At 40.4% G+C, this 16,041-nt stretch overlaps 1 protein-coding gene across 5 annotated transcripts in view; it reads right to left on the reverse strand.

The window, feature by feature from the left end:
* GAREM1 (GRB2 associated regulator of MAPK1 subtype 1) overlaps nt 1–16,041 on the reverse strand; it is a 211,630-nt gene that overhangs the window by 52,920 nt on the left and 142,669 nt on the right. For 4 of the 5 annotated variants that reach the window (XM_036822954.1, XM_036822953.1, XM_036822952.1 and 1 more), the window contains one exon: nt 6,394–6,524. In XM_036822954.1, the coding sequence (XP_036678849.1) occupies nt 6,394–6,524 (131 nt within the window). Of the gene's footprint in view, nt 1–6,393; nt 6,525–13,145; nt 13,384–16,041 lie in introns of all 5 variants that reach the window. The other variant, XM_036822955.1, reaches the window with a different exon arrangement.

A 16,041-nucleotide genomic window follows, 5' to 3' on the forward strand; every position in this document is an offset into this window, starting at 1 on the left:
TGTCAGACCATAAGCATTTCAGAAATATGGAAGACGGAAGGATTTGGCTAGGCAATAATTATTGAGTATGTTTATTTAGATTTTTAGAAAAAGAAAATGAGTTTACCATGCAAGCTATCGTGTCAATGTGAAAGGATTTTCTAATCATAATCATGGGCCTTATCTCAAATCCACAGACAGAATATGAGGGAGTAAAAGGATGACTGGATTGAATTAGGGGACCTGGCTTTGCAGCTAAGTTGTTTTGTGGTTTTGTATGTATCAACGAAGTCGGCTGACATCTGTCTCTTAGTTTTCCTATTTATTAAGAGAAGGAGTAGGACGAGGCAATGTGTAAGGGCCTTTCCAGGTCTAACATTTGATGATTATCAGAACTCAGAGTCTATAAATTTCCTAGTCCTGCTGGATTATTTATAACAGCTTGTCACTTTATTCTTGGTCACGTTTCTCAGTATTGAGAAGCTCAGCTATCACTCAATTTCTCTGAATCTTACACGATTTTTTTTCCCTATTATAAAAAGTTGATCCTGAGATGCTTCGCCCTACACTCCAGCAGCTTTGCCATGAGACACTGCCACCCCTGCCAAACACAGGCGCCAAACCCAGTTAGCAGGAGCCGATTCGCAGGTGACAGGACTGTCAGCTGAGCTCTGACCCAGCCACAGGGTAATGGTTCTTACGAGGTCTGTGTGGGCTGAAGTGGTGACTACATTCCACATTTGGCCCAAATCTCACAGTTCCTGAGTGGGGCACTTTCCCCAGCTGAGACAATGCAAACTTGTTATTCTGCCTCCGGGGAAATCTATGCTGGAACAGCTGAAAGCTTGGACCTCACTAACTGGAACGAAAATAGCAACGTTATAGCATCCAGATTAGCGCATTTGGGCTCCCTAGGACTGGGGAGCGGTCATTTTAATGTAGAAAGCTTGTGTGTGAGGGCACTGAAGGCAGGAAGCCTCCTCCCCACTTTACGAGAGCTGCAAGCTACCCAGTGCCAAATCCAAGGCTGCCCTTTCTTCCCGCTCTCTCCGCAAATGTCACAGGAGAGACAGACTTACATCAAGACTTAATTTTTTAGTCGTTAGTTTGATGGCAGAAAATACACGTGTGGGAACACTTCTCATCATTACTGGGCTGGGTTTGAGAGGCTGGAAGACATGTAAAATAATTCACTAGGTACTGGCATAATAAGTCTCCAAAAAAGTATTTGAGGTGAAAGGGTATTCTGAAACAACACATATGTACTCTGTTCTAATATTCAGTCACAGAGTATAAAGTACTAAATAAAGAGTAAGTGAAATCATCTGTGCTGGGAAATTTTTTTAAAATGTGAAACTTCATTTAGTTGGATTTTATGCTTTGAATCAGGGGTTGGCAAACCTTTTCTTACAGGGCCAGAGAGTAATAATTTCAGGCTTGTGGGCCAGATGGTCTCTTTTGCAACTACCAGACTCTGCCGTTGTATCATGAAAGCAGCCACAGACAACACTAAGTGTAGGGGGATGGCTGTGTTCCAATAAAACTTTATTTGCAAGACAGGTGCCTTGCCCCAAGATTGTAGTTAGCCAGCCCCTACATGAGACACTTGCAAAGCACATGAATGCATTGCTTCATTTAACTCTCATGACAAATCTACGAGGTGGGTAGTATCACTCGCATTTTGTCCATTTTGCAGGTGAAGACACCTGGGGTCATATGACCTGCCCAAGGTCACAGTCAATGCCTGGAGCTGGTGTCTGACCTCAACTCTGAATCCAGAGCCTGAGCTACGATACACAGTCTGACATGCTCTTTAGATAACGGCGACTTGTTTAAAGAAAGAAGTCGGACTGAAAACTGTTGGTGCAGCTATTTTTCTTATTAAAGGGTAGAGGACTGAGCCTTCGGTTGGAATGACCAATTCAGAACTGAGACATCTTCTGACTTTGAAAGTAAACATGAGAGCAGAGATAGCTGATGAAAAAACTAGAAGAGGTAATTGAGAAAATGCCTATTACAGTTGAAAACAAATAGGTAGGAAAGCAGGTAAACAAAAACAAAATTCTTACCATGGAAACCAAAAACTGGATGTTATTAACAGAGGGAAAAAGTGGTGAATGAGGCAGGTGACTGCTGTTCTAAAAACATCGAATGCCATCAGCTTAGGAGGGATTGGAGGAAATGGACAAAATGATCAGCAAGAGGTTACCGGCCCACATATTCTTTCATTTTCTTGACCTTCTCGTCTCCCATTTTCTGTTCCTCCCACCTCAGTTGTTGCCTATTTAGATTTGAAAAGCAGCTACTCCTATCATTTCCTATATTACTGCCTCAAGTTTAATTTCAAGGACTTCACACTCTACCACTCTCCTATTTTGCACATCACTTCCTTAAACAAATTCACATCAGAAGTTCCTTAACCCTGTCAGGATCTCCAATTTTCATTGGGGTTACACGTCTTGTATCCATGGCTCATTGCTACCTGCCACTCCAGGGCACTTCATCTGTGCCTTTGCTTATCTCTGTTACACTCCCTGGTAGAACCCAACTCTGACTATATACCCAACTCTCCAGCTGAAGATGGCTGGAAGAAAAAAAAGGTTAGTGCTGAGTAATCTCACTTGAAATTTACTTTGACAAAACCGTGGGACCACCTTACTATACTTCCCTGGTTAACTGTTTTCTGGGTCTCTGAGCTGATTACTATTTCCTTCCTCTCAAAGCTTCTAAAGGCTCCCATTTTGCTAAACTTAATGGTTAGTTTCCAGTGCTTATCTAACTCAATCACTAAGCATTTGACACAATTGCCCATTCTTCTTTGAAACGCTATTGTCATTTGGCTGCGGGGATACCACGTGCTCTGCTGTCTTTCTATCTGCTACTCCTGTCTGTCTCCTCTAGACCCCAGTGCTGGAATGCTCCAGGGCTCAGTCCTCAGATCTCCTCTCTTAATCTAGACGCTAGGTTAGGGTTTCTCAAACCTTGGCACTCTGGACGTTTTCGCTGGGTAATGCTTTGCTGGGGGGCTGTCCTGGGCATTGTAGGATGTTTATCAGCATCCCTGTCCTCTATTCACTAGACACCAGTAGCACCCGCCCCTTCCCCAAGCTGTGACAATCAAAATTGTATCCAAACATTGTCAAATGTCCCTGGGGGGGGGGTGGGGGGATCACCCTTGGTTGAGATGTAGGCGAACTCAGCTAGCCCCGTGACTTCAAATGCCACCTAGGAGCTGATAAGCCCCAAATATATATTATACCCCAAGCCAGACCCTGCCCCAAGCTCCGGACTTGTATATCCAAATGTCTTCTCTATTGCTTTATTTGGAGGTAGTGTTTGTATTTGCTTATTTATTCCCTGCCTCCCCAATAGAATGTAATCTCCAATCTTCAGTATTTACCCCCAGTGCCTAGAACAGGGTGGGCCATGTAGTAGGTGCTCAAAATATATTTGCTGCTTAAAGAATTAAACATTTACCATATATTAACTCATTTCACGCAGTTAATCAATGATGCGACAATTGGCAGATCATTTTTAAACACATCAAGTCATCTTCTAAAGACATATTTTCTTTAAATCAAGATAAAAGGAATACATTATTTTGAAATAAATGTGTAAATAGTACTAATACTATCCGTTAAATTTTACATAAAATTTTGCTATAGTCTTGAAAATAACAAAACTAATTCTTTCAATACTTTTGTTTTACTCTGTATTCTTATCATGCTTCATTTCAGTTTGCACTTGTAACTATATATGAATATATGTGCATAAATATATATTTCTTTATTTCAAATAATAATTGTGCCTTTTGACTATCATGATGCCAGTTAGCTGCCAATTCTTAACTGTAAGTCATTTCTAGAGTTGTTTAGCCTCTTGGTCTAATTTACACTGTATCTGAAGCAGAGAGAAGAGGATGAATTTTCCAAGGAGGTTTGAATTCTCCTATCTTGTAAAAAATTGCTTCCTGGATAATAGCTATATTTATATAATATTTCATATTACATTATATTTAATAATATTTGTAACAGCTATATTTATAAATAGGTTGTACTGTTTTTCATTTTTTCTCTCCCTCTCCAGGAGAAGTAATAACCAAGCATAGCACTTCCTTGCCCCCAGTTAGGTCTCACATTAAGCTCTGCATATATGTTCATGCACATTATAATCAATTTTTAAAGAAGACCATGGCATCCAACATTTTCTTTTAAAATCCAGGCAGTATCCAGGCATCTTTCCCCCAAATCTCCTTAGTTTTATTTATTTACGTGGGTGTTTACTCACTAAGCACACAGACTTTTGTGTATATCTCTATGTAAATTTCTTGAGGTTCCTTTATCGAGTCTTCTTGGAATAGAATTGAAAGACATCTTAATGATTAGCGCAGGCTGGATGTGATGACATCTTACAACTTTATGAGTGATAGACTAGAGGTATTAAATATTTATGTATGCATAGCACAGAACTCAACCCAAATCCAACCAGCTCTATGGATGCTATAAGGTTCTACTCCATACACTTATCTGTAATATCCACAATTACACTGACATATTTTAAAAAGTGTTCAGATTGAAAGGATTTTCTGTTTGGCCTCATTTCAGTGGGGAGTCCAACTGACTTTTTTAATTTTGCTTTTTAAAAAAATTGTGGTAAAATATACATAACATGAAATTTACCATCTTAACCGTTTTTAAGTATACAGGTCAGTAGTGTTAAGTACATTCAAACTGTTGTGCTAAACTTTTAAATGACATCTTTATTATATACATTTGAATCAATATAGCCAATAATGGTATTCTGTGGGGAAAAAAACCCCCTATCAAAATGTATTAGTTTCAGTATTATTTTTTCATTCATTGCTGGTTCAATACAAATTCACAAACAAACAGCTCTTAGAGGCATCTTTTAAAAGTCTTTCATGTAAACAATATGCCACCAAAGACTGAATATTAGATTTTAATACTTGAGGAAATTTAAAAAATCATAAAAAAATTTTATGCTTGATTTCTCATCATTTATCAGCAAACGAAATGTTTCAGAAGAGAGTTCTGCAGTATTACCTTTGCTTTCTAAACAAAATTTTTTTCATTTAGTTAATTCTAAATGTAAGTTTTAAGGAGAGATTTAAATCTAATCAAGACACTAATGAAATAGGATTTGATTAACTTCTGGCCAACGAATCTTGGAAAGTTTAAAAATGAACACTTTCTCACAAATCTTCAATGTAAACAAATACAAGCTGTCTTGATGACTCACAGCCCGGGCCACTGAAGGAGTTAAAAATTATAAATATTCTGAACATAAGCATAATTTGGTTAGTAAAGAACTTTACTAAATACAAAATCATTTTAATAATAAAACTAAAGGAAGTAGATTATGGCAGCTGTGTTTTAGAACTGGAGGAAAGAATGACTTAGCCAATTCAATGGGCCACTTCTCCACTAAGGAAGCTGTCTTGGGCATCTCCCCCCTTCCTGGGAGTGTGGGTGGAGTGACCCACCTGTAAAGACACTTGCGTTCTTGGGCCAAGATACCATGTAGTCTGTTTTTCACATAGAGTGGATTTCCAGGAAACCGGCATCTGCCCCCTAAATCTTGAAATATTCAGAGAACAGTGACTCAGTTGGACTTCCTGCTGAAATGAGGTTAAACAGAAAATCCTTTCAATGTGAACACTTTCTCAAATGAGTCAGTGTAATCGTGGATGTGGCTGAAGAAAGTGCAGTGGGTTTGCAGGCTGAAACAAGGCTGGACCTGGTTGGTGGCATCGCTTCTCTGGTTAGCCCCTCCTCTAACCAGACTCTCATCGAGGAGCTCGTTCACTGTGTAGGAGGGGACAGAACTGTCCCTTTAAGAATGCAAAACCAACACAGCACAGTAAACACTATTCAGCTTTCCTCTGACGAACAAGGATCAATAAGTACCTATTGGGCAACATTCGATACATCAATTTTCCCTCCTTTGCAGACTGATATAGACAGAATGAATACATGCTGATGTCAGGGCATGCTCTGGAAGTCCCTCTTTCTCTCAATAAGTGTTTGGTATTAGATTTACCATATGCCTTTTGCTTGCTCTTACAAGTAGAGCATCTAGCCTCACAGAAGATGTGGCCAAAAAATGGTTACATCTTAGGGAATAAAGTCCAAATTTTAAAAAAGGAAAATAACTTTTGATCTGCCTTCACAGTTATTCTAGCCAAAGATAATGCTAACTAAGTGTAGTAACCTTTGGGGTGGGGGTCAGCTCAGCTACAGCACAGTTCTTATAAGACCAGTTTTGGCCATTGACACCAACTCATTAGGAAGATGGAACCTCCTAAGAGGCACAGACGAGCACTTACTGTGTACACAGCAACCTGAAAGCTAAATTATCTTAGTGAGGATAAATCTTTGGTTCTTTCAGAACTACCTTCACGTTGAATGTTATTTCCTCCATGACGTACACGCGTTCAGGAAATGCTTTAGCCACCTCCTCCACACTGTTGAAATATTGCACTGGCTCCTTTATATCTCGGTCTTGTTCCAGCAGCTTGAATTGCCCTGAAATACGTGATAAACGGAAGAGATATGAGATGTTTACGCTGGACAGCTGTCACCGTGGCGACAGCATCCCCTTTCCTTACTCCCACTCTTCTCTGTCAGAGGCTTTCTGAGCATTATCATTTAAAAAAAGAAAAAGTTACCGTGGCAAAAGGTTTTCTTGAACTAGGATATTTCTTTAAAAATCAGCTTAAAAATGAAAGCAAACATATTTTTTTCTTTTTTTGCTTACTTTCAGAGTTTATTACCAGAGGATCAATAACAAATTTGATGGATGCTTACTTGTAATGTAAACTCGACGTTGAAAACTTAATGTGTTATACAAATGGTTGCTCATGTTGTTTGTAACAGTAAGTCACGCTGTCATTTAGTTGTAATAATGCCCCCCCCCTCATACATTATATTCTAAAACCAAGGCCGAGTGGCCTGGGGGAACTGATTTTTTTTAAATTAGTATTTTTAAAATGTGCAATGGAATAAAATAATACGTGGACCCTTAGCTTTCACAGATATCCTTGGTTTCAACAATACGTGGGCGATGCTGAGGGCTCAGGAGCTGCTATAATTTGTAATTATATAGTTTGGCTGCGGCACACGCGTGGGGCTTGAGACCAAGGGGCCTGGGGCGGGGGCTGGGAGCAGCCCCCTTGCAGCGAGTGAGCCACTCGGCATCTGGAGCAGCACGTAGCTTCCATCTTTCCTTTTTACTACCATGTGTGAAATTCACGAGAGTAGAATATACTACCAAAGTATCCATAATTTGGGGGATTTCTGAAGAACTCTGAACATATTCCTAAAAATGTCAAGGCTCTATTATGCTGCTTGGACGTTTTTGGTATTTGTGATACTGCTGCCACATTCTAGAGGAGCTGCTTTCAGTTTAGAATAAAAGACCATATACAATCAAGTCCATGACGCCATGTTTCTTCGTGGTCATTTTCTGAACACTGTTTACAATGTAACACTTGAGAAACTTGAAAAGGAATGAAAAGCTATTATGAGGCAGATCTCTCTGCATGCGTCCACGGGGCATCAGGCAGAAATAGGGAAACTTTCATACTTTCAACACATTTGCCTTAAAGCATCTATTAGGTGGAGGCATCATTCTAGATGCTGGAGATAAATCAATCAAGAGACCAGATAAAAATCTCTGTCCTTTTGAAGCTTATGCTGAAGTGGGAGACAGAGGATAAATACAATCAATCAGTAGAATATATGTCAGAAGGTGAGAAGTGCCATTAAAAACAGGGTGAGGGGGGTTGGAGAGTGCAGGGCGGCCAGAGTAGGCATGGCTGAGACAGTGACTTTGATGTAGCTGGGCAGTGAGTTCTTAGAATTCTAAGCACACGCAACAGTCTACACAGAAACCCTCAGGCGGACGGGTTGGCATGCTGTGGCTGGAGTGGGGTGAGTAGAAGCTAAGAAGGAAGAGAAAGAAAGTCAGAGAAATAACAGGTGGTTTCGATTGTCCACAGCTTTGCAGAACTGTGGTTCTTCATCTGAGTGCGATGGGGAGCCACCTGGGGGGTCTAAGTGGAGAAGAGGTGATTTAACCAATGTTACAGAAGAATCATTCTAGTGTTGAGGACATGCTGTAAAGGTGCTAGGCGTAGAAGCCCAGACACCAGTTAGGAGGGCCCTGCAATCATCCAGGTATGAGATGGCCGGGGTTTGGAAGCAGTGAGGAATCTGGCCCGAGCGGCTGAGGAATGGAGCTGCCACTAACTGAGATGGGGAGGTCTGGAGGGGTAAGATGAGGAGGTAAGATCAGGAATTCAGTCTGGACAGGTTAAGTCTATTAGACATAGAAACAGAGATATCCCGAAAGCTCTTAGATGGATACATAAGTGTGGAGGTCAGGAGAAAGGTCTGGCTGGAAATAATAACTCTGGGAGCCACTGGCACATGGGTGATATTTAAAGCCATGACACTTTAATGATGACAACCATAGTCTCAAGTGTAGACCGAGAAAAGGTCCAAGGTTTGAGTTCTGGGAGACGAAGGACTGGCCAGGAAAATAAGAGAAAAATCCAGAAGTGGTACATTCTAGAAGCCAGGTGATTCGAGTGCCTCAAGGGGAAGGAGGGGGAATGATGTCAAATGCTGCGTACAGGACTGTGAAACGAGACTGAGAACTGTTGGATTTAGCAGCTTGTATTTCATTGGGGATTTTGATACGAGCAGTGGAATAGCTGGGCCAAAGCTTGATTGAACCTGAGAGCCTGAGAAAGGAGAGCTGGGAATAACAAGAATGGACAGCAGGTGATGTTTCGGGGAGTTCTGCGATGAGGGGAGAAGAGACACTGAGTAGTAGCTAAAAGGAGGAAGTGGGATGGGGCCTGGAGAGTGCTTTTGTTTCCTTAATACGATGGGAGAAGTGAAGTACCAGCATGTTTGATGCTGATGGGAATGACGCACAGATGATAAGCAGGATTACTGGAGCACATGCTTGAGGAGATGGGGGGACATCAGAGTGGAGGCGCTGGCCTTCAAAAGGAGTTCATCTGCGGCAGGTTCAGTGGGAGCTGGGGGAAGCTCCCTCTTACTGCTTCAGTATTTCCAGCAAAAGTGGGAAGGAAGGCATCAGTTGAGAATAAAGTTGAGAGGGGAGGTGTTGGAGGTTAAGGAAAGAGGAGAAGATTGTAAAAAGTCCAGTGAGAATGAATACCATAATATGTCTGGTGGGCAGCCCTAAGTTCCCACTTGAGGTTAATGGTCATCATTTGAAAGTGAAACCAAACAGTCTAGTTGTGTGTTTTCCTCTAGCCGATGTCTGACGCACAGGGGCTGGCGTGAAGCAGGTAGAGATTTGGATTCAGCCAATTGCCAAGTGAGTATGAGACGTGAAAGAGGGACAAAGCAGGCAGGATGTATGCAAGGGAGTTCATGGAGCTTGAGCTGGACCCAACATCTTGGGAGGGAGGGAAGAGGATGAAAATAATCATGGGATCAACGGATGGCAGGAGTTGATTTCCGTGCCCTGGAGGAGTGAGCTCGAGAACCAGGCGGAGGAGAGAGGTCAGAGAGTGGTATGTATGCGACTGAGATCACGGAGGGATGCAGCTATTGGTGATGCTGTGGTCGAGGGGGCGACCATGGGAGGTAAGCATTGTGGTGGTGAGAAGCTAAAGGAACTGAGAAGCCAGGGGTATCAAATGAATCATACAGGTAAGCACTGAAATCTCCAAGGGTGAGGAGAGAAGCACTGCTGGGGAGAACGGCAGTGAGCCAGGAGTGAGAACCATGGAGAAATGAGGGAGGAATCTTAGGCTTGGTAGATGAATGTACCAACGATGGGGGAGCAGGGGATGCTGTCTGATGACAAGAGATTTACAGCTGAGTTTTTAGGGAGCAGTGAAGGTCAGGGTAGCAATGAAGACCATAGAGACACTTATATCCCCTCAACTCCAGGGCAAAAAAAAAATAGAGCTACCACCTGAGAGGCCTTCAGGGAAGCAGTGTTTTCAGGGCATGTGCAGATTTGGGTTTTAACAAAATGAAAGTAATTTCAGAGGAGGGTTTAAGGATGTAGGGATTTTGCTAGTGATGAACCTTGATGGAAGCATTTTCAACAGTTAAAGGGTAGGTGATGAGGACAAAATAGAGGATGCACCTAGAATAACAGCTCATGTACCTTTTAGAAGAACGTAGAGGGATGAATAACACATTTGAAAACACAAAATACGTTGGATTGTACCTTTTTCATAAAAAACAATTTTTAAAAAATCAAAAAGATTATGGCAATCTCAATACTACTTATTTTAACAAATTCTGCCAAATTAAACTTTTCATTTGTCATTATTCTACTTAGTCTATGTACAAATTTTTAATAACTATGGTTTATCTACAGTTTTATACTGTTTCTTTCTGTATTTTCCTACATTTCCCCACGTGATGACACTTACAATACTTGCATAGCACTTAATAATGGATTTAACTATTTTTCTATTCTTACATGGTCAGTCTGAGTTTGGCTGGTGCCTAATGTAAGTGGGAACTCTGCCATGTACATGTTTTATGATACTGGCAAATTACTAATCCGTCTGAGCCTTGCTTCCTTGCCTGTGAAGTGGGGACACTTCATAGGGCTGCTGTGGGGATTAAGTGAGCTGATGCAAAGTACTCAGCACAAGTAGCCGTTCAGCAGCTCTCGGCTCCCTTCCCTCTTCTCAAGATGCAAAGAGATTTTCTTTTGTCTTCTGGCTCACATTTTGGGGATAAATTTTCTAGCGTGAGGTTATTAAATCAAATAATAATACACAATTCCTTATGTTTACCATGCACGGCCATATTTTTTTCCAAAATACCAAAACTAATTTATATTTCTATGAATAGGCTACATGCCTCCTAGTTGGGGCACAATCTTGCCAGTGCTGAGTATTTTTTCAATTAGACAATTCAATGCATATTAAAAAGCATCTCTTTCCTGTATTAATCTGCATCTCTTTGAAGATCAGTGAAGTTAAACATTTGAATTTTTCTTGTACAAACGACTGTACGAATATATAATAAATATATTTGACATAGTCTACATTTCTTTTCACTTCTAGAGACATCTAAGGGCCTGTTGGATATTTATACTTGGAAGTCCCATTAGCACCAAATTCAACATGTCTAAAGTCAGGGAAGCACAATGCCTTGCATGCAATAGGTACTTAATAAATGTGTACTAAATATAGTCCTGGAATTGGCAAGCAATGAAGCAATGCATAAGTAATTGCAGGTTTTCAAAGTTATAAATAAAAGGTGAACTACATTACTATACACAAGGTTTGTTTCTGAACTACAGATGAATGTTTTCACTCAATAGAGAAAGAAAGCAATGGTGTACTTAAAAATCATTCAAATCTGAATAATGTACAGAACCTCAAGACATATTTTTCAGGGACCAATCCAACCTAAGAATAGATTAGATAAGCAACTGCAACTATCTTCCAGGATGAAACAATCTTTCAGCAACAGGATGTAATACACAAGGGGAAAAAAGTAGTCACCAGTGAGCAAGAGTTCAAATTTATAGGTCCATTTGGTGGGAATACCCAGAATCATCTGACAGAGACATCAGATATTTGCCAACAATTCCAATTACCTGCAACTGTAATTTATATTTTCTAATTTGTTAGCAGAATAACAAAATAAATTGTAGATTTGGAACCTGAGCCAAGTCAAGCTACCATCACTAAACCAAGTACAGTTTATGAAAGTCTACAAATTATCTTTCCACGAGCATGAAATAGTTTAACTTATTTTAAAATTTTGATTAATATTTTAGAAAAATTTTCCTAAGGCAGGGGGATCTGTATACGTGCCAAGTGGTCTGTAGATGTTCAATCTCTGAGCTAACAGATTACCCGAAAGCTACATGCCTATACTAAATTCCATTCTGTCCCTTCAGAAAGGCATTCACAAGTCAAGGATGTGTCACCAAATCCTAACACTTTCACATCAAATGAGACATTACCCTACAGAATAGTGCTGCCTCATAGAAATACAATGCAAGCCACACATGCAATTATGTGTTTTACGATGGCCACATTAAAAAAGTAAAAAGAGGTGAAATTTATTTTAATAATATGGTTTTATCTAAAACCAATACATCTAAATTCAATATAAGAATCATTAATTAACTTTTTTCCACATTAAGTCTTTTAAATCCCATGTAGGTTTTACACTTGCGGCACACCTCTGTTCACACTACCCTCATTACAAGCGCTCAACAGCCCGCGTGGCTAGTGGTTGCTATATCCATGTGGGTATAGAACATCTCTGCCTTCTCTTAAAACTGGCTGCAGGTACTGTTCACGTCCTTAAAAAAGATCATGTGATGGAATACCTCCTGACAAAATAGGATGTTTCATCTCATGAAATAACAGCTTCAGAACGCTTATATTTTCCTTTCCTTGCTCTGTTTGTCGTGATCGCTGATATTCTGGTTCAAAGAACAGAGCCTGGGTTTCTTGATATAAATCACCTCTATCCCCTTAACACCGTTTTTCTTCTCTTTCAATGTGGGCGCTCGTTCTTCAGTTATTTTTCTCTTGTGTCTGAGATCTCTTACTGTTGGCAGCCTCAAATATATTCTGGCATATGAACCCAATGAATAATCCTATCTGGTGTGGCTGTGATGTTAATAGTAGAGCTGTATAAATTCTAACCTTCTAGTCTCACCTGTGTTTGTCATCTCAGGAAAGATGGACAGGAGGACCTCAGAAGCACGCGCTTGGGAGCACTGACCAGAATCTATTCTCAGAATGATGAACATACACAGATGAAAGAATAAGAATAAAAACAAAGTAGCAGCTAAATATGACCAAATGTTTTCACATCTGAACATACTGTACATCAGAAAAATTGATTCCTCTCATTCATTCTTTTAACTGTTTATTGACTATCCAATATCATCCGTTAACTTCTGTCTCCTCTTTTCCATATAGTTTCTTTATATTGTCCTGTAAGGTTTTAGTTCATATGTTTCTTTGTGTACATATATTATTATTTTAAACATTTTCTTGTCATATGTTTAATGATCTAAAACCAAATAAATATTTTATACTTCTTACACCCCACAAATACCTTTAAAATCTAAATATATCAAATGTTTTAATGTAATGTTTTAAATACCAGGTCATGGGATACACGCAACTTCCTATTTCAGGGGTTGGCAAACTTGTTCTGTAAATATTTTAGGTTTCGTGGGCTAAATGGCCTCTGTTAACAACTCTTCAACTCCAGCGAAGTATCTCAAAAGCAGCCACAGACGATATGTAAACGAATTACATCTGTGTTCCAATCAAACTTTACAAAAACAAGCAGCAGGTCAGATTTGGCCCTGAGGCCACACAGTTTGCTGACCTCTGTCCTGCAGGGAGACATCAAGAAATGAAAGACATCAGACAGGACATCAGAAATGAAAATGACCAACACTCCTAAGTAGTTATCCTGAGGTCTCTTGTAAGGTAGTTGAAACTACACCCTAAGCTGGCCCACGTTCATCTTAGAATGGCAGTTTTCCCTTTAAATGAGTCTCAAATCAAGATGTGTTAAGCTGCACATGCGGATTGTATTAGGAGAATAATGCAAATGAAAAGCAAACGTGCCCACCTCCTCTCATTGTATTTTATGGCTTCTATTCTCCTATAAAAGAATAGGACCCTCTCAGATGAGTCAAGTTGAAGTTCTCTGGGAAAGATGCTAGGCCTCTGTGTTGCTCTGTTCCCTGCGACTGCTGTAGCCTGGAAGTCGGAACTTGTCAGAGTCAAATCCTGGAGCCAATTTAAAGAGTTAAGAGCCGGGTTCCTGCCAAAATGTGAAATCAATTTACACAACACATCTTCCCACAATCCCCACACGGAGGAACTAATTTTTTTAACAGACCATTTCATGAATAACAGAGTCTTTGTGCCACCAAATGAAAACATTTGGAGATCGCCGAAACATCTGTTCTGAGATGTTACCGTCAAAACCCTGTTCCCGGAGAGGGAGGAAACTGCATTGTCTTTCAACGGTTTTGTTAATTTCATAAACCATCTCCACTGTGAGAGCCGTTCTGTCAGCAGGACCCTGAAATTCCCAGGAACGAATCCAACACCACGATCGTCGATGACAGGTTAAAGAAATTGAAGGTAATATGTAAAAAGCAAAGATTGGTACTATTATTGCACTGTTTTCATGATGTGCTTCTAAAACTATATTGCATAATTAACCTGCTGACAGGGAATAACTGTCATCCAGAAAATATCCATTTTTTGGTGTGTGTCCCTCAAGATAATCACAGTGATTCACCTCGATAGAGATGATACATGAAGCACAGACAGCTAAGAGGCCCGAAGTCCTACGTGAGGCGTCTTAAGTTTCGAGCACCTGTATGATGCTGAACTGACCGTAGGACCACACACTCTCCTTTACTTAGAGGGAAAAAAGGTCACTTGTCAGAAATGAAAAACGGAAACAAATTTTGCTAATTAAGAAGAGAGAGCAACGATGCTGAGATGCGTAGAGATAACAGAGAGAGTCAGAGGTAGTCAAATTCAGTTCTGTCCCGTTTGCTACTGGCTGGGAAGTTACGGTCAACAGGCAGTGAGAAGTTAAGTCCCGTGCTACTGGGAAGGCGGGGCTCCCCACGATTCATGCCTCCCTGGTCCCTATCACGCCTGGTGATGAGCACGGCCTGTGGTAAATCTCCTTTCACAGCTCTGGTTTTACCGTTCGCCTTCCCTTCAGCCCAGTGGCTGACTTTCTGCGTGTAAATAAAATGAAACAAGAGCCGAAACCTCTAGGATCCATCTGTGGGCCCATAACTCAAGTGAACGACGACATTCCACCAGCATTTCCCTCCCTGCTGGGAGCAGGAAAACGTCGCAGAAACCGGCGCAAGATTATAAAATAGAAAAGAAAGCAACGAAAATGGCACTGGAACACCAAAGCAACCCAAGAATGGCTAAAATGAACAAAAATGGTTAAGAAAAGCATCCCAGAATGTTGAAAACGCCACAACCAGGACGGTGTGATTCGGCATGGTGCCCAGTGTTGTATCACACAGGGCATCAAGCAGGCACTTATGAATGAATGAATGAATGAATGAATGCTTACTTTTCTTCTCTTACCTTTTTTGGAGACAGGCCACCAACATGAAAGTTAGATGGTTTCAAGTCGGTTGTGCAAATGAAGTACATTCTTAATGGTTTAAATAACTGGACCTTAAAACCACTGGGCCATTTCCAGATGTGAATAAATGAGGATTCTCAAGTGACAGAAACAACAAACCGACTGCCATTTTTCAAGAAGTAAATAAACATGGGCAGGAATCTACACTTACACTCAAGATTTAACTTTACAAGTGCTCTTGTATTTTTAACTTTATGGATGCAAGCAGGCTGGAGTTTCTATAGGATTGCAATGTAAAAGTAGGATTGAAGAGATGCATCTTGTTATTTTGAACTGCACCAACCAATATACTGCCTTCTAAAAAGTGTATGTAAATGTTCACACTTCTCCCAACAACGTATGAAAACTCATTTACCTAAACCTTTCACCAATACTATTGGTGTTGGTGAACCATCTAGCGTCCCTTTTCTTGAGTAATGTGAAGAGTTTTAAAGATTTAGTTAATATATGTAACAGCCAAAAATCCAAACAGTACCAGAGGGTATAGGGTAAAAAGTCAGTCTCTTTCACAATCTTATCCTCAGATATCCTTCCAGACGCAGTGCTATCATTCTCCTGTACATCTGGGTCCAGAGATGGTATCTAATACAGTCCATCGGCACACATAATGCCACTCTTTTCCAAACAAACGGTAGGATTCTGTACAGTTCTTTTATCATTCCATAAAAATCTGTCTCATTCTTTTTAAGAGGTACACAATATTCTACCCCGTGCAAATACCATAACTAATTTAACCAGTCTCCTATTGATGGACATTTGGATTTATTCCAATCTTTTACCACATTGATGCTGAAGTTGATAACCTTGTACTGAAGGCTTTGGGTCCTTAATGCAAGTACATTGGCAGGAAAAT

Source organism: Balaenoptera musculus, chromosome 14 (assembly GCF_009873245.2).
Source record: "Balaenoptera musculus isolate JJ_BM4_2016_0621 chromosome 14, mBalMus1.pri.v3, whole genome shotgun sequence".
Classification (NCBI taxonomy): domain Eukaryota; kingdom Metazoa; phylum Chordata; class Mammalia; order Artiodactyla; family Balaenopteridae; genus Balaenoptera; species Balaenoptera musculus.